Raw genomic sequence first — 20,243 nt, 5'->3', positions numbered from 1 at the left:
GGCTTTTTGCTGCCTCTGGCAATCTACTGCAAACAATTGCCTGAAGCATCACTACTTCTTTGCAGAAGCCATCCTGCTTAAATCACTAAAAGGCAACTTGCAACAGTACAAAGGGAATATATACCTGTGTGTTTACAAGCAAAATAATTAGGGCTGTTGTTAAAAAATTGTATTCTACCTAAAGCACTAGAAGATCGCTGTTTAGTTTTAAGCCTTAGAACCAACCCCTGTAAATATGGCATCCTTCCTTTTCTCCAATTGCTGTTGGTGTCTGTGGCTTACAGAGAAGGCTGAGATCATAATACAATTTTAAAGAAGAAAGGAAGTTGGACACTTGTTCTATTCCATACAATAGAGCATGTTTGTTCTAGCAATTCTGCAGCGTAATACTTTATTTATTCATGATAATTCAGTGAATATAAAAACAGGGAAAAAACATTGTTCATTGTTTGTGTTGCTTATAATATAATGCAGAAAAAAAATCAATAAAATAAGAAAAAAAAAGAAAGAATAAGAGAATAAAAATTGATTAGACGGTTTGTTATATTGTGAATTGTAATTTCCCATTGCTTATTTTTTTTTAAGCCCTGCTTTAAGGTGATGCAAACCCGGGGGCCCTGCCCACCCATGCCCAATACCCATTAGGAACTTTCAGTGATGATTCAGTGATGATTCATTTTGCAAGGAGGTAAATAGGTACATGATGCATGGTGTGTGTGCGCTCAGGGGGTGGGAGCACTGAAAGTTGGCAGTGGAAGAATTCAATGGGGTGGGGGCCCCTGAGTAGACAGCCCTGGTCTCCCCAGCCTGACACTGTTCACCTGCTAATTTGTAAGGCACATTCAGGTTTTGTTTCCATCAATGAGAGTGCAAATTGAAATTCCCAGCACATCTATGAATGCATTGTTAAAACTGACATTATTGTGTGATTTCTTAAATGCAAGTCTGTTGCATGTGTGCAAAGGAAGCCCTGGAAATAACCCTAATGTTGGTGTTAGCTCCAGGGATCCCTTCATTCTGGACATCTATAAGAAGGTACAAAATAAATATATATATATTTATGCTAAAAGTAAAAAAAAATATTTTTAATAAGCAGGATTAATCTTCATATTTATTATGAGTACATATTTAAATTGGGAGGCCACAGTTTACTGCATGCACAGCATATTTTGTTTCTGCATTTCTCAGTTTAAGCATATAGGCTTATCCTTTAACGGTTTCATCTTTGGGGATATTCCAAAGGCTATTGGGTATCGAACCAAAGTGGTGGAATGGTTAATTATGGAGAATGCTGGGAGCTTAGTTGGAGGAGACATGATGTGTGCCTAGGATTTCCCATATATATTAATCCAACAATATCCCAATCTAGAATTTTCTACACTGGAACAACCAAAGTTCCGGTTTGAAAACTGAAACAGCCGGCTGAATTGGTAAGAATGACGACAGCCTTTTGCCTATGGCAGACACTGGTGGTGACAAGACGGTTAGTTCCAGTGACTGCCATAAGTACAGTAGTTCCATGTTTTTCAACAGGAAGCAATTGACAGCACATAGTGGTAATCAAAACAAAGTTATGCTATAACCCACTAAGGTTAATGGTATGGAAATAGAGGGATTACGTAAGTAAAATTCTTTCTTACCGTTTTACTATCATTTTTAGAATCTTGTGTGATCCTTTAACCAGGCATATTGCCTCCTGACGATACCCTAGAAGCTGCTGATCATTTATGTTGACAATTTCATCTCCAGCCATTAGTATGTCAGCAGCTTTGTTCCCATCTTCCACCTGAAAGAAAACAATACACTATGTTATTTCATGATGTGATGGTATTTCTCCCTATTTTGTTTGTAATCTGCAAAAAATCTGCATCCAAATACAGGCAACACATATCACCGGAGCACAATAATATCTAATAAGTCTGATACTCTAAAAATTACACCAAAATGCTCTGTAGTCATTATAATTTTATTTTTTGCATTCTAGTTTTCAATGCAGACCAATTTTAATACAATTATAGTAGGTGGTCACACAGTGAGATTGATGTTCTACATATCTCTATGCAGTGGACTTTATTTCTACACAAGGAAACTTTGGCCGACTTCAGAAAACCGAAGCAACGCTTATGCCATCACACCAACACAGACCCCGCGCCTCTCCCTGACTACCACTACTGGCCCCGTCTTGAAGAAAAAAAAGATATGTGTAGAGCAGGGGGCTGGTGGAGAGAGGTTCCACCGGGGGGCCGGAGGGGGTGGAAGGTGTGTGGGTGCCCCTGAATCTGACACAGCAACCCGGTCAGATGTTGGTCTTAAAAATGGAATTGCACAATTTACATTTGCAATGTAATCACTGTTTAACTGTAACATAATGATTCATCCACAGGCCAGTTGGACAGTCCAGCCCAGGAAAAGTTACTGTATAAATAAATTTACTGTATAAGTTGCGCAAAATACAAGTAACTGAATGAGGGTCATTTAAAAAAAATGCCAAACAGGAAAGGGGAAATACATTTTTTCCATTCACAAAAACAAATACAAATTTTTCCAATAACAAAAAGACAAAAATAGGTATAAACAAAAGATAAAGCACAGCACATTAACTTTTGTTTTCTTTTAGATTATCTTCACTTCCTTTGGCACCTGCACTAACAGTCATAAGCCAAAACTATTCCAGCTTGCACATATCACCTCCAAGAATTTTCTTCTAGTATTTGATTCCATCAGTTCTTTAGCTTAGATGAAAATCAAAAAATCCGGCGCTTTTTGGAACTATGGGAGAAAACTAAGCAGCACTAACAAAAAAAAGATCACAAGAGCAATATAAGTAACCTTATGTGCCAGTATGGGGCACTTATTGCCTACGCCCAGGCACTGGCTATTAAATTAGATGGTGATGAGGGATGGGGAATGTGGTGAGTGTAGTGACATCCATAAATGCAGAATGGAAAGGGGAAGTAACTGCCCTGCCTTTATAGAGGAGGGACAGGCAATACATGATTGATATGTTTTAAATTAAAAAAAAAAAGACTTTGGATTTAATGTTTAATTTGAACAGGACTTTCATAATGCAGCTTTTTATGCCTGGGTGACAGGTCCCCTTTAACCACTGTGTCACCATGCCACTATAATATTTTAGATTTACACTTCAGCAGTGCGCTCCTGTCATAAGGCAAGGTGAGGACCTTGCCTCTGGCAGTGGTGAGTGGCCAGTTACAAGGAGTGGTATAAAGCCACCAAATTTCCAGGTTTTAACCTGGAAATTCGACTCCGCCAGTGCAGAGAGGGATATACTGTAGCTCTCATTGCACTAGCGATGCGGCCCCCCCCTTGAGCCGCTCAGATGCTGAAGTATTAAGTGCAGAGTGGGATCGGGGAAGCCCCAGGATCTCCCCTACACTTCAGTAACAGCTTTACTCTCAAAACCATAGAGTATACAGCTATCCATTTAAATGGCTTCTTTAGTATCTATGTTTTTGTTATTTCTGGATCTAAGAAAAAGAAGAAAATTAACCCAAATGCAATGGAGCAACACAGATTCCTCTACTCTCAGGGATACTTGTATAACCGCTTCATATAGGAAGAAAAAGAGGGGTGTAGCTTTTCTTTTAAATAAATCACTGCATTACAAGGTATTGAGAATTAAATCTAATGAGGCAGCTTCATACCTATTTGCAGATTTGCTTATCAAACAAATAAAATATATTGTAAAGGTATATGGGCCTAATAACACCACCTCCACATTTTTTTACAGAGCTCATGTCTCATTTGCAGCATGGAGACATCTCACTCTTATTGTAGCTAGGGTTGCCATCCGGCCTGGCCGGTAAAATGATGGTTGATCCCAATTTTATTAATAGGGAAAAAAGATAAATATATAGGAAGGCCGGTATTTTTTTCCAGAAAAGGTGGCAAACCTAATTGTAGCAGGAGATATGAATACTGTCTGGGGCCCAATTAATGACCATACTGGTGTATATACTTCCCACCCCCTCCTGTTGGTTCCTCAGATCTCGCCCAGTTCGGTTGATAGATAGTTCTAAAATAAAAAAAAAATGACAAGTCTTTGCAAATAGAATCTAAAAGTGATACCAACATTATGTTGTTTTTCTGTAACCAACTCTGGTTTCTTTCTGCCAAGAAAAGTAGCAGGTCTATATGGCACAACAGATACTGAATCAGAATCTAGGTAAAAGACTCACAGTGAGATCAATTACTTATTTTTTATGGCACAGACCATGGCATTAAACGGTTTACATACATACCTCCCAACATTTGAAAAATAGAAAGAGGAACAAAAAAATTTGCAGCGCGTAGTGGGGTAAACATTTTTGACCACGCCCATTTTATAACCACAACCCTAAATACCACATCCACTTTACACTTTGTCAGGTTATGGAAATTTTGAACACATTTCTGGGAATTTTAAAGTCAGTTGAAAGTCAGTTTCCCAAAGAAACCTGCTTATCTTAAATAGTTACAATTGTATCTTTGCTCATCTTAAATTGTTACAAATGTTACAAAGAGCAAGTACTGATTATTCTGGGCTTTAATAATAATTACATTTCAGAAACTCTTTCTCTTTGGTCTCCTACACTGATGCAAGAAAAAGATACACTCAGGACATTTTAGTAACAATCCAGGACTGCAGGCTAAGCAATCAGGACTGTCCTGCAAAAAACAGGACAGTTGGGAGGTATGTACATGTGCTTTCACATAGACCAGGGAAACTGTAATAGCTTTAAATGTTGAGATGTTGAAATCTAAATTAAACAAAAGCAAACTCAAACATGAAAAAAAGCATCTCAATTCTAAAATAGCAAAAATAGTCATTTGTAAATAATCATATTCCTATTTATACAATAGCCATACTCCAGAATGTTTCATTGGCAATTTACTTAATATTAACAAGAAAGAAAGCAGAGAAACTATACAGGAGCCAAACATAGAAGCTCATTTATTAAAAGGAGATTTTATTGCCTATAAAGCATGTATTTATGTAATATGTGATCTAATATAAATGGAATTATAGATACATTAGCATCAAGCTTACCGCTTAGAACAGTTATGTGTGGTTAGAACCCGAGAGTATTCAAAGGGCATAATGCCAAGACAGTATAAATGTATTAAATATGTTCCCCTACTGAGAAGCTAATTGATAATATGTCAAAATATTTTCACAATGAATGAAGAACCAACACCTGGAGCTATACAAGGATAAATAACACACATTCCTGGAATAAACCATATTTCTACTTTTCAATTTTCTTCAGATATTTTAAATTGTACATTTTATGTACATTTGTGTACACACACTCGCACCCTATTCCCTCACCTACTGCCCGCCTTTCACTGATCGTAGGCACTTGGGGACTGAATGGGCAGGAGATTCAAGCAAGTGTCAAATTCTCCTGCCCAGTCCCCAGATCTTTGCTGCCGTAGGCCCGGGCCTGACTCTGATTCTTCAGACATTAACCTGATTTTCTCTCACTGAGACACCCACAGTAACAACCCAGTCATCCATTCACTATATATGGAATTAACTTATAGCAAGCCTCTGCCATCGAAAGACACGGAAACACACACTGAAATCCTCAGTTAGAAGAGCAAGAAGCATGATTACTGGCTGAGGCCATAGGTTGCATGGTCAGGTATATGATGCACCAGAGTATATAAACTCCTAGGATGGCGTCTGCAGTTTAGTTATAAATGCAACTTCAAACCTGGCTGTCTGCATATCTGTTCATTTCCCTTCAAAAGGAGAAACAATCCCTGCAGGCATATGGAATATGTATTCAGGTCTAGTAGCCCATAGAATTTTGTGAGTAGAATTATTGACCACCTGTCTGAAAGAATATATTTAATTGGTTGCTTTTAGTACATGCATCTGATGCAATTTTTGGGACATTGGCAGTGCAAACTCACTATGGGGCAATGAAACTAGAGCTCTCCACAGTCCGCAAAAGTATATTTCCACTGCTCAATATTCATTTCTATGGGATTTTTAAAGGCATATTTTTCAATAGGTGAAAGCTAACCCTTTGATAAATACACCTCTAAAAACCCATAGGAAGGCTTGATTGGCAGAAATTCACTCTGGTGGATTGTGTTGAGCTCTAGTTTCACTTTTTGATAAATATATCATAGTAACATAGTTAAGTTGAAAAAAAGACACACGTCCATCAACTTCAACCTTTCAACTATTTTAACCTGCCTAAATGGCATTTGAAGCCTCTCAAATTTGCCTCAGAGGGGGAAAAAATTCCTTCTTGACTCCAAAATGGCAATCAATCTAGTCCCTGGATCAACTTGTACTATGAGCTATCTTCCATAACCCTGTATTCCCTCACTTCAGCCATCCAACCCCTTCTTAAGGCTATCTAATGTATCAGCCTGTACGACTGATTCAGGGAGAGAATTCTTACATAGTTATCATATCACTCTTTAAGCACCTCTTCTTCAGTGTGAACAACCCAAATTTGGCCAGTCTTTCCTCATAGATTTTACATAACTTTTACCAGCTTAGTTGCCGTTCTCTGGAACCTCTCTATTTCAATAATGTCCTGTTTGAGCACTGGAGACCAAAACTGTACAGCATATTCTAGATGGGGCCTTACCAGTGCTCTATACAGTGGAAGAATGATCCCTTCTCCCGTGAATCTATGCCCCTTTTAATACAGCTAAAGACCTTATTTGCTCTTGATGCTGCTGACTGGTATTGCTTAGCAAGTTTATTATCTACAAGGACTCCACGGTCCTTTTCCATAATGGATTTGCCTAGTGCAGTCCCATTAAGGGTGTAAGTGGCTTGGATATTTTTACATCCCAGATGCATGACTTTACATTTATCAACATTGAATCTCATTTGCCACTTAGCTGCCCAGATTGCCAGATTGCCAAGATCCTGTTGCAAGGATGCCACATCCTGGATTGAATTAATTGGGTTGGATAGTTTTGTGTCATCTGCAAACACTGATACATTACTTACGATACCCTCCCCTAACTCATTATTGAACAAGTTAAATAAAAATGGGCCCAATACCGAGCCCGAGGGACCCCACTAAGAACCTTACTCCAAGTAGAGAATGTACCATTAACAACATATCCTTATATATCATTAAATCCATGAATCCATCAATGAAAAAAAAGTGTTCTGAATCTATTGTATCATTTGAGTTAGACATAATAATGATGTCATGTTATTCTTTTGTTTTTAAAATTTGTTAATTTTATCTTTTATGTCCAAAGACCTATGTGTATAATATATACTAAAACAAAACACAGCACAAATTAATTTACAGGTCCTTTATTTGAACTCAAGCAAGTAAAGCCCTGCAAACAGGCCTGCTCTTTCCACATTACAGTTTTCAGATAACACTTGACACTGGGCATCAACTGGTTAATATTTCATATTTTAATAAGAATATAACCTTAAATATACTTGGTTTCTGCTAGCAAACGAGAATATGATCTTGGTTCACAGCCTGCTTGTTCTGGCTTCCAATGATAAAGAGACTGTGATCTCCAGTACTGGTTTATTTCTTTTGGGCAGGACACAAGGTTGGTATTTCAGTGGAATGCTATGATTTGTATCCTCGTTGATTTTAAAACTGTCAAAGTTGCAGACCTAAACCTGCTGCTTTAATCCTCCCAGAGTCAGTACAGCAAAACACCAAAACCATTTGTGTCTTACAAAGCAAAATGGGGAGTGGCAGTCTGACCAATGTCCAAGAACTTCAGACCCTTAATGGACACTGTCTGAAAACAATGAGTTCTAAAAACAACGATTCTGGATTTGGTTAATAATTAAAAGAAATTTTTTTCTTTTAAGAAAGAAAAGTACCCCTCTTGTAGCCAAATATCTAGTACCAATGGTCACTTACAAAATAGTTTCTAGCTCAGCGGTTATTAACTGTGTAGTACCTATCAATATCCCAACTTGATGATAAAAATTCTCAAAACTTGGAGTATCAAACTAAAGTGCAGTGCAAACGATCCAAATAATTAATTGGATTAAAAAGCTAGTCTAATTAAAAAGTCAATATATTTTTTAAACTGCTTATTAGAAAATAATTAATAAGGGTTAACAAGCTATCTTAAATATTAATCTAAATAAAGTGCAGTGCAATAAATTATATAACAAAGTTATAGAACAAATATGCTCAAATTCATAGAATGGTTAAGTGAAAAGGAAAATAAGAATGGTGGAGTTGTACCAAAAGCTACTGCCTGATATTTTCTAACCCTGGGACACCACAAAGATTGGAGAAGGCAGGGTAACCGGGACTATGGTCTTGTAATTTACCTTGCCCTTATCTGTTGAGAGGCTAACTACAATTGAAAAGCCACAAATCCACGGTCCCTTAGAATTGAATAGAATAGTATGGAGAAGGAGAACATTGAATAAATTTGAGCATTAGGTCACTTAGCCTCCACCCACACAAGACCCAGACCGGACTATTAAGTTAAAAAGCGATACCAAATATAACGAAGTTTAAACCAAAAGGGTAGAGCAACAAGTGGCCAACGCGCGTTTCACTATATTAGCTTTATCAAGGCGAAACGCCCATTTCGCTTCTGCTTGCATTATTTTGAACCTTTCTGGATAACAGGTTTTTAGATAATAGATCCCCATGTTGTACTATCAACATGGGGACCCCCTCTCCTACTAATAAACAAATGGGCAGAAAAATAAGACATCCTGTGTACAGTGTTTTCTATGTTTTACTAATCAATTCTAGAAAAATATTGTGGCGAGTAGGTCTATATATCAAGAACTGAAAAAACTCTTAAATAAGCATTAGTAATCCTACCAAAAGTACACATCTTTCAAAATGAACAGATAACGACTAATCAATATCATTAAGTACACAATTCCCCCTTCTCTGAAAGTAAGTGCTTGTGTTACACATGTGTTAGTGTTGCAAAAATAAAACAGTTCAGTGTAAAAATAAAAACTGGGTAAATAGATAGACTGCACAAAATAAAAAATATTTCTTATATAGATAGTTAGCCAAAAATGTAATCTATAAAGGCTGGAGTTAGTGGATGTCTAACAGAACAGAACACAACTTCCTGCTTTTCAGCAACCAAGAGAGCTGAAAAGCAGGAAGTTGGGTTATGGCTATTATGCCAGACATCCAGTCACTCCAGCCTTTATAGTTTACATAACTATATTTTTTATTTTGTACAGCCTATTTACCCATTTTTTATTTTATACTGAACAATTCCTTTAAAGATTTGCTTGAAGTGATATTATTTTGGGGATTAAGAAGTAAGAACAATTCCTTTAAAGGGAATTTGAACACATCCCTTCCACCCAGCAGGGCAATGCAACAAATATATAATATCAAAATGCTGACTCATAAAGTATTTAGAGATGTTTTATTCCTTGTTAACTGCTGCTCTGGTATAGGTTGACTGAAGGTGAATATCCCCTTTAAATGTTATTAGCAGATGTTATAGCTATTAAAGGAGTTGTTCACCTCAAAACATGGTTTTACATACGAGCTGTTTTTTGCAATATCATTTTAAAGAGACTTTGTTCGGGGGTATAGTTTTCCTTTAATGAAGTTTAACTAGGTCTAGACTGGGATTTGACAAAGGCTATGGCATTTCAAGGACACAGAGGTCCAAATAAATCACCAGCCCAATAAACAGTGACTGTCTGTGGCATCATACTGTCCCTCTGGCACAGTAACAGCAAACAATGAAAGCATTTTAGTATTTCAAAAATAATGTACAGGTATGGGACCTGTTATCCAGAATGCTCAGGACCAGGAGCTTTCTGGATAATGAATCTTTCTGTAATTTGGCTCTTCATTGCTTAAGTCTACTAGAAAATCATGTAAACATTAAATAAACCAAATAGACTGGTTTTGCTTCCAACAAGGATGAATTATATCTTAGTTTGGATCAAGTACAATGTACTGTTTTTTAGTACAGAGAAAAAGAGAATCATTTTGAAAAATTTGGATTATTTGGATAAAATGAGTCTATGGGAGATGGCCTTTCCATAATTCGGAGCTTTCTGGATAATGGGTTTCATGATAACAGATTCCATACCTGTACTACATTATATTTTAATTACTTTACAACACTTACTTCTGTGTTACTGTTCCTTTAATAACATGGCATCGACGTGTATTTTTTTAATGCTCTGGAAATTTCTATTTGACCTTACTTAGAACAACTTTTTACTTTCAGAAGTCATGCTCCTTTTTGTTTATAGCTTGTTAGCAAGAGAACTGGTGTTCAAGGTGGTCAGGCTGCAACATGCACAGCCATAACACTTCTTAAACATGACTGAAAAAGCCCTGTGGGTATCTGACATTCTTCTATTCTTTAAAGGAAACAGCAGCCCAAAACAAATTAATTTAATGTGCTGTATCATGTCTCCTGCACAAGCTTGCATGTACAGCAGCCTTATGACACATCATGCTTCCGTACATAGGCTAACGAAATATATGCGACATTAAGGGGGTTATTTATCAAAGGTCGATTTGTGTTTTTCAGTCAAAACTCGAATTCAGTCAAAACACGTTTTTATTTTAAAAAACTCAAATTTTTGGAGTTTTTATAAAAAAAATCTTTTCAAAATTTTTATGAAATTTATTATATCCCACCCCTGGCAATAGCTTTAATCCAAAAATACTCCAGCTAAAGCCTGTCGAGGTCATTTAGTAGTCAATGACAAATAGCCTTCATGATGTTTCTCAGTTTTTTTCGGTGGGTTACACTTGAAAACTCAATTCAAATTTTTGGGTGGAAACCTCGATTAATTCAAGTTTTTGGGGTTTTAACCCTGAATTCACCAATTCGAGTTTCTTTCCATTCAAGTTTTTTTCTTAAATTAGAAAACATTTGAGGTGTGAATTCATTTGGTATAAAAACCTCTAAAACTCGACCTTTGATAAATAACCCCCTAAGTCAAATATGAGCCTGGCATATTATGCAATACCATTCTTAAACTCCCAGGGTGCTACAATATTGAATGCACATTATCTTGAAGGATCAAAAAACATGCAGCTTCCTTGGAGGCGCACACTCTCTCCTGCATATTCTGCATAGCATAAGTAAAGCCAAAAAAGTTTAAGGAACACACATGAAATAATTAAAAATCAACCACACTTAAAATAAGGAATGCTTTTCATTTAAAGTAAAATAATTACAAGTTAAATGTCCCAAACTCTTACTTACTTCCTTCACCTAACTTTTATAATTCACTTTAATTTAGTAGAACTAAGCTACAGTAACACTTTTAATAAGATGCTTAACTTTATGAGCAGCTGAGGAGAGCATGTGATATACTTTTCTGAAGGAAATGCCAATGAACAATCGGGAATTCATGTGCTATATATTTCCCAATTGGGGAAGATTAATTATGTTTCTTTACAGAGATCTGCATGCCTGCGCAAGGCTAAATTTTTGCTTAGTTCCTTAATTACTCCAACTCCAGATATTTGGCAGGAACCAAGTCTATCCATACCTCCAAATTATGGTTTCAGCCAACCTTGCCAAGAATATAAGCAGGAATCCAGCTTTTATTTAATTAAATACAGAACAAGACTTTACTTACCAAGAGCTTTCTATTAATCAGGGCATGCGGCATGCACTCATACAAACTGCTGGAGGGGCTTTAGCACCATGTCACTGTATGCAGCACATCTTAGAGTGGTCCTGATAGGTGTCCCGGTCTCCTGCTCTGTTTTGCCTTCCCTATGCTCTTATGTGTGTGTGTGCCATACTGTTCCTGCCCTATGCTCCTTGGGTGTGCCATACTTTGCCTACTCTATGCTCCCTGTGTGTGCCATACTTTGAATGACCTACTCTGCCTGTGTGTGCGCCATACTCTGTCTGCCACATGCGTGTGCCATGATCTGCCTGCTCCATGCTTTCTGTTTGTGCCATACTCTGCCTGCCCAATGCTCTCTGGGTGTACCATACTCTGCCTGCCCCATGCTCCTTGGGTGTGCTATACTGTGCCTGTCCTATGCTCCTTCTGTGTGCCATACTCTTCCCTTTCTATGCCTACCCTGTGTTCCCTGTGTGTGCTATACTTTGCCTAGCCTATGCTCCCTATGTGTGCCATACTCTGCCTACCCTATGTTCCCTGTATGTACCATACTTTGAATGACCTACTCTGCCTGTGTGTGCGCCATACTCTGTCTGCCACATGTGTGTGCCATGATCTGCCTGCTCCATGCTTTCTGTTTGTGCCATACTCTGCCTGCCCCATGCTCTCTGGATGTGCCATACTCTGCCTGCCCCATGCTCCTTGGGTGTGCTATACTGTGCCTGTTCTATGCTCCTTCTGTATGCCATACTCTTCCCTTCCTATGTTCCCTGGGTGTGCCATACTATGCCTGCCCTATTCTCCTTGGGTGTGCCATACTCTGCCCTCCCTATGCTCCCTGGGTGTACCATACTATGCCTGCCCTATTCTTCTTGGGTGTGCCATACTCTGCATTCCTTATGCTCCCTGTGTGTGCCCTGCTCTGCCTGTGGAACATAAGCCTGTTCTGGGGGTTTGTTAGCATTTGAAAATTATTTTCAGGGGCCCCTAAGGTGTTTAATCATGTTCTGGGGGGTGTTGTGTTAACCACAAAAAAACAGGGAGTGGTCAACACTGGCTTCCATTATCGGCCCTCCACCATGTAGGGCAGAAAAATTCCGACCCTCGGTACCACTGATGTTGGACAGCACTGCAAAATGATTATATTAGTAATGCCCTGCACAAATTCTAAAATGCAATATGTTTCTCAGACTATTATTGGTGGACTAGCAACTACATGCATTTCAGATAATAGAAGTAACGTCCTACTTTCCCAGTTTGGCCCAATCACATTAAATTTTGTATAGATGTTGCAATGTTTCCTACACGGCACTATATGAGAATGAGAAGTAATAAAAAGGTGTCGAATTTGCTACAGGTGTAATCACCAATCGCATAAATTAGCACATAAAATTTACTAATCTGTGTTTGAGCGCTTAGGGCTTATACTGCCGAGAATTTTTGCGTTCCCCTGAGGTCAGTTTTAGGGGGTTACTTATCAGAGGTTGAACTTTAGAGTTTTTTATACCTTGAATGAACTCACATCTCGAAAGGTTTCTTATTTAAGAAAAAACTCAAATGGAAAAAACTTGATTCAGCCAGTTTAGAATTTTAGAAATGCTCGAATTTATAGAGATTTCGGGCGTAACCCTCTGCAAAAAAAACTGATGGCAGGAGATCGCAGGACAAACTGCAATCTATTCTTTTTTACAAATCTGTACTCACATGTAAGTGCTGGTGGAATGCAACACCTGGAAGAACTGTGCAGTTTATTATATATGGGGGTATGTGTTAAAGAGTTATGGCCATGTTTGTTTTAAAATCACATAGTTTTCTGTTTTTAATTATGTATTAAAGGGGCTGTTCACCTTCCAACACTTTTTTCAGTTCAGTTGATTTCGGATAGTTCACCAACAATAAAGACTTTTTTTCAATTGCTATGCATTTTTCCATTTTTGATTTCTGACCGTCTTTCTGATATTGAAGCTTAAAGGAACAGTAAAACCAAAAAATTAAAGTGCTTTAAAGTAATGCACTGTACTGTTGCCATGCACTGGTGCAGTGTGTGTGTTTTCTTTAGAAAAACGACTATAGTTTATATAAATAAGCTGCTGTGTAGCCTTGGTGCAGCCTTTCAAAGCTCAGGTTACATAGCAGATACCAAATGCAATCTGTAGAATCCCACTGTATTCTATTACAGTGCATATCTGTTATCTGCTAAGTAACCTGTGCCTTTTCTCCTTTGTAGGTTGAATGGGGACTGACAGTAGCCTATTTACATAAACTATGGTTATCTTTCTAAAGCAAAAACATACACACTTTTACCGGTGCCTAGCAATATATTATATTTTACTTTTAAAAAAAAATTTTGGTATTACTGTTCCTTTAGGGTGGTGGCAGATGGGGAGATTAGCCGTTAATCGACAAATCTACGATACTGTGAGCAACTAATCTCCCCAAATGCCTTCCTGCCAGCAATAATGAGAATCACCTGCGGGATGGCTCGGGTTTATGCATATCGCTCGGGTTTTAAGTATGAAGTTTGATTTTTTACCTTCTGAAGCAGCTTGGGGGGGGGGCACCAACTCTGCTAACTGTTCAAAATTGATACATAAATTAATTGATTTCTTATCTTTGAGTAGAATCCGAGTTTCATTAAAGACAGTTGTATTAGCAATTAATACAATAGTTGCTACAATTCCACAGAAACGTAGCAACTAATGTAGCAATTTGTAACAGTTCAGAATCTGCACCTGGAAAAACTAACCTAAGCTAAGCAACATTCTCTGCTGCATAAATTTACTTATAAGAATTCCTGAATCTACTGTATCCATCATCACAATATAAAGATAGCAAATTCAGTGGCAGTTGAGAATGTCTCAAAGAATCCTTTTGTTTTCAGCTGATGAAATGTCTTTTCTTTGAATTGGATTACAGGATATTAATTATATATAGCCTTTGGGCAAAGAGGTTACTTTCAGTATATTGTATTTCTCTAGCTACTGCAAACTCTAAAATCATCTGCCACCCAAGTTGTGAAGTTAACTACCAAGATAAAATTTTACAATAGCAAAGCAAACATAGACTTATTTTCTGTGGAGTTCTTGGCAACGATATGGTCACACAGTCTTCTAGCACCCTTACAAAATAATATACAATGCTTTTACAGATCAGCAACAGTACACAGCTAGTGAAATATAAATATATGAAAATGTGGCCATAAAAATAAATCTATTATTCTTTATTCATGCAGTGCCAATTTGTTTATATTGTACTTTGTATACAGATAATTTATAATTCCAGTGTCAGACTGACCCATCTGAGTACCTGCTAAACTCTGAAGGGGCCAAAAGTCTGTGGGCCCTTTGGCTCACCATATATAGCCTTGTATGGCTATATCATGACAATTGCCCATTTCTATTTGAGAATAATGAGAAGAAATGTGTAAAAGGTAGATGGGTATGTAAATAGACAAGACTAGAAGAATACAAAAGTGAGTGAAAAGAAACAAACAAAAAAACTTGGAGAGTAGACCTGAGGGCTAAAAAGTTTTGGTGGACCCCTGGTGCCTCAGATCAACATTACATTACTTATATTAGTGTCTGCCTGAGTTTTAGGACAAAGGCACACACAGAGGATTGTTCAAATTCCTCTGCCTGTGTTTTATACACAGGACAACAGCAGAGCAACAGGAAAGAGCGCATGACAGCAGATAAAAATGCTGGCGGGGAAAACAGATGATCTGCTGTGTATGCCCTTAGCCTTATGGTCTAAGTTCCCTACTACATTTACAAGCTAGGAGCAATTACTAGGGATGTAGCGAACGTCGGAAAAAAAGTTCGCGAACATATTCGCGAACTTGCGCAAAAATGCGAGCGGTTCGCGAACGGTTCGCGAACCCCATAGACTTCAATGGGAAGGCGAACTTTAACATCTAGAAAAGACATTTCTGGCCAGAAAAATGATTTTAAAGTTGTTTAAAGGGTGCAACGACCTGGACAGTGGCATGCCAGAGGGGGATCAAGGGCAAAAATGTATCTGAAAAATCTGCCTGTGTGTGCTTGGAAGAGATAGTGTAGGGGGAGAGCTGTTAGTGATTTCAGGGACAGATGATAGTAAGTTTGCTGGCTAGTAATCTGCTTGATACTGCTCTGTATTGGAGGGACAGAAGTCTGCAGGGATTTGAGGGACATTTTAGCTTAGGTAGCTTTGCTGGCTAGTAATCTACTGTTCTCTTTAAACAACTGCCATACGTTGACCTTGTAGGCATTGTTTGCCCAGTTTTTTTGGACGCAGCCACTGAAGCACAGTTGCCAGAAAAAATATGCCATATAAATGCTGAAAATAGTCATTTTTCGCCATACGTTGACCTTGTAGACATTGTTTGCCCAGTTTTTTTGGACGCAGCCACTGAAGCACAGTTGCCAGAAAAAATATGCCATATAAATGCTGAAAATAGTAATTTTTCGCCATACGTTGACCTTGTAGACATTGTTTGCCCAGTTTTTTTGGTTGCAGCCACTGAAGCACAGTTGCCAGAAAAAATATGCCACATAAATGCTGAAAATAGTCATTTTTTGCCATATACGTTGAGTCAACGTATGGCAAAAAATGACTATTTTCAGCATTTATATGGCATATTTTTTCTGGCCTCTGTGCTTCAGTGGCTGTGGCCAAAAAAACTGGGCAAACAATGCCTACAAGGTCAACGTATACACTACTACAGCGGTGGATACGGATTACGTAAAATATATGAATGCTGCTTGAAAAAAAGTAACTCAAGTGGTTTTTCTAGAGACGATAATATTATCAATATTTAGACAAAATGTGAACAAGCTCACACAGCTCGATGGCGGGTTGAAGAAAACAGTGTGCAAATAATGCCTACAAGGTCAACGTATACACTACTACAGCGGTGGATACGGATTACGTAAAATATATGAATGCTGCTTGAAAAAAAGTAACTCAAGTGGTTTTTCTAGAGACGATAATATTATCAATATTTAGACAAAATGTGAACAAGGTCACACAGCTCGATGGCGGGTTGAAGAAAACAGTGTGCAAATAATGCCTACAAGGTCAACGTATACACTACTACAGCGGTGGATACGGATTACGTAAAATATATGAATGCTGCTTGAAAAAAAGTAACTCAAGTGGTTTTTCTAGAGACGATAATATTATCAATATTTAGACAAAATGTGAACAAGGTCACACAGCTCGATGGCGGGTTGAAGAAAACAGTGTGCAAATAATGCCTACAAGGTCAACGTATACACTACTACAGCGGTGGATACGGATTACGTAAAATATATGAATGCTGCTTGAAAAAAAGTAACTCAAGTGGTTTTTCTAGAGACGATAATATTATCAATATTTAGACAAAATGTGAACAAGGTCACACAGCTCGATGGCGGGTTGAAGAAAACAGTGTGCAAATAATGCCTACAAGGCCAACGTATACACTACTACAGCGGTGGATACGGATTACGTAAAATATATTATGGCTGCTTGAAAAAAGTGACTCCGGTGTTTTTTCTGGAGACGGTAATATTATGGATATTTAGACAGAATGGGAACAAGGTCACACAGCTCGATGGCGGGTTGAAGAAAACAGTGTGCAAATAATGCCTACAAGGCCAACGTATACACTACTACAGCGGTGGATACGGATTACGTAAAATATATTATGGCTGCTTGAAAAAAGTGACTCCGGTGTTTTTTCTGGAGACGGTAATATTATGGATATTTAGACAGAATGGGAACAAGGTCACACAGCTCGATGGCGGGTTGAAGAAAACAGTGTGCAAATAATGCCTACAGGGCAAATAATGCCTAAAAGGTCAACTTATACACTACTACAGCGGTAGTAAAATAAAAAAAAGTAAAATAAAAAAAAAATGAATATTAAAAAAAAAAAATTAAAGTTGGTGCTGCTGAACTACTAGGAGCAGCAGATTAGCACACCAGTCCCACTCCCCAACACTGCTAGACTAATAGCACTGGGCTCTTATAGTAGTAGTAGTAGTAGTAGTAGTAAAACAACAAAAAAATAAATAAAAGCAGTCCTTACAAGGACTACTGTTATTGCAGCAGTCAGCAGATGAGATCAGAAGCAGGACAGCTGCCCACTGCAGCTACATACAGAGCACTGCAGTAGAAGGTAGATTACTAGCCAGCAAAGCTACCTAAGCTAAAATGTCCCTCAAACCCCTGCAGACTTCTGTCCCTCCAATAACAGAGCAGTATCAAAACGATTACTAGCCAGCAAACTTTCAACTGTCCCTGAAATCACTAACAGGCAGCAGCTCTCTCCCTACACTATCTCTTCAGCACACACAGGCAGAGTGAAAAAACGCTGCAGGGCTTCGGTTTTTATAGGGAAGGGGAGTGGTCCAGGGGAGAGCTTCCTGATTGGCTGCCATGTACCTGCTGGTCTGGGGTGAGAGGGCAAAAAAAAGCGCCAACAATGGCGAACCCAAAATGGCGAACGTCGCGCGACGTTCGCGAACTTCCGGCGAGCGCGAACACCCGATGTTCGCGCGAACAAGTTCGCCTGCGAACAGTTCGCGACATCTCTAGCAATTACCCTGGACTATGGAAGAAAACCTGAGCACCGGGAAGTAACACACAAACATATAATGAGAATATACAAACAGAGGCCAAACCAAAAAGGCTTTTTACTTAGTCACTGTGTTATCATATGGGGCTGAAATATGGGGCTATGAGGTTGCATTTAGTGCCAGAGCCAATTCAGACTATTCTGCTATGCCCTTCTCCCTGCTCGCCAACTTTTACTTGTTGTTCTTCACCTCTGACTGAGTTGAGTTGCTAGTTCAAATAGCAATATGATGCTCTCCTTTTCAATGTCTATTGTTAGTCTGCAAGTGTATTTTGGCCCACCTACACGATTCCTTCTTAAACCTAGATTCTCATGACATGTACCTATTCCATCTGCCCAGATAGCACTGATTAAATTAATGAATCAGCATAAAAATAACTCTCATCTTGTTGTTTACTAAACTTGATTTTTTCTGGTTGAGGCTTTTTGGCTAAAAACTCAAAATTTTTATAACCTAGAATTTTTCAAGTTTTATTATACTCCTAATCCGAAAAATCTCAAACCTGTCATGTAGAAGTCAATGGGAGATGAGCCTTTTACAATTTGAAGATATCATGGGGAGTTGGGGGTTTCTGCGATAACCCAAAAAAATTGAGTGATTTAATGCAAAAAAAAAAATTCATACCCAATCCGATAAATCAGATACAACCGTGGATTGGAGTTTGGTCAAGCTTGCTTTAATAAAAAAAATATAAAATAAGCCAACAACAAAAAGGATATCACAGCTGAGGAATACACATAGGGGCATATTTATCATAGAGTGAAGTTAGAGATTACCACAGTCCACTAAAGTGAAATTCCGCCACTCTCCATTGATTTCTATGGGATTTTTAAAAGGCATATTTATCAAAGGGTGAACTTTTACTTTCACCCATTGATAATGGATCCCATAACTGTATTCACTAATTTTTTTTAACTTAACTTGCATTTGGACTAGGCCTCTTTTCCACTTCTTTTAGTAATCCTTAGTGATAAGTGAATCTGCCCTGTTTTGCTGAAAAATTTGCAAAATGCCCAAAAATTTGCAAAGTACATTAAAGTCTCCGGCATTTGTCAAATTAAAGTCTTGGGGCTTTTTAGCCACATCGACCTTTTGTAGCAAAATACATTAGAGTCTATGGGCAACTTTTTGTGATGCCAACATTTTTGTTGCGGCAACTTTTTTGTACCAAATTAAATTAGAGTCTATAGGTGACTTTATTTCTTACTCCAACTGCATTAAAGTGAATGGCCTTTTTTCCTCACTCTAAATGCATTAAAGTCTATTTGCAATTTTTCTCTGGAAATTTTTTGTCCCAGTTCTGTGAAAAAATCCACTGATGGCAAAATACAGATTTTTTCAGCAAATGCATGGTGAAAAAAATCGCACATCACTAGTAACCCTACATTGCCATAGCTACTGCAAAAATGTTTCAACAACAAGCCCGCTCTCAGTCACTGTGGTCTCTCTTACATTAGCTACATATTGTAGCCAAAATACTGGGGAGGTTTAGTGGTTGACCATTATTACAAGTACAGTAAACTGGGTAAACTAAAAGCTAATTGCTTTTCTTGATAACATTCAGAATTAAGAGATACCTTCTTGGCTTTTTTCTACTTCAGTTAGTTTAACAAAAGTAAAATCAGAATTCCACTCCTCAGTATTCTTCTGTTAAAAATCCCCTGTGACCTACAATGTTACTTTCTAAATAGCCCCATACTGAGTTATTTAATTATGCTTTGAGCCCATGCAAAGTGACATCTAAGTGTTTTCATTTCTCAACACCGCCGTCTTTACCAAGATAGTGTAAAAGCCCCTACATGCTCCAATATACCTTCCTGCATTCTCCTCATTTAAATCATGAAATGCAGGAGAGAACAAAAAGAGTCTTTTATTTACACGATTAAAATAAATGCAACAAAGACCTTTCAAACTCAGTAACAATTTACTTTACATTAATTTTAAAATATGATCATCTTATAGCAACTTACTGTGATCGATAACTTGGTTGATTTTACCTCTTTGGTGTACCAGCGGCTATTATTTATCTGAGAAGGTGCAATTATTAGCTGGGGAGGGTGGGTGTGGGT

At 38.0% G+C, this 20,243-nt stretch overlaps 1 protein-coding gene across 5 annotated transcripts in view; it reads right to left on the bottom strand.

The window, feature by feature from the left end:
- shroom2.L (shroom family member 2 L homeolog) overlaps nucleotides 1–20,243 on the bottom strand; it is a 124,996-nt gene that overhangs the window by 55,683 nt on the left and 49,070 nt on the right. For all 5 annotated transcript variants that reach the window (XM_018246619.2, XM_018246618.2, XM_018246620.2 and 2 more), the window contains exon 2: nucleotides 1,641–1,786. In XM_018246619.2, the coding sequence (XP_018102108.1) occupies nucleotides 1,641–1,786 (146 nt within the window). The remainder of the gene's footprint in view (nucleotides 1–1,640; nucleotides 1,787–20,243) is intronic.

This window comes from Xenopus laevis, chromosome 2L (assembly GCF_017654675.1).
Source record: "Xenopus laevis strain J_2021 chromosome 2L, Xenopus_laevis_v10.1, whole genome shotgun sequence".
Taxonomy (NCBI): Eukaryota; Metazoa; Chordata; class Amphibia; order Anura; family Pipidae; genus Xenopus; species Xenopus laevis.
This window is presented reverse-complemented; position numbering and strand designations above follow the sequence as displayed.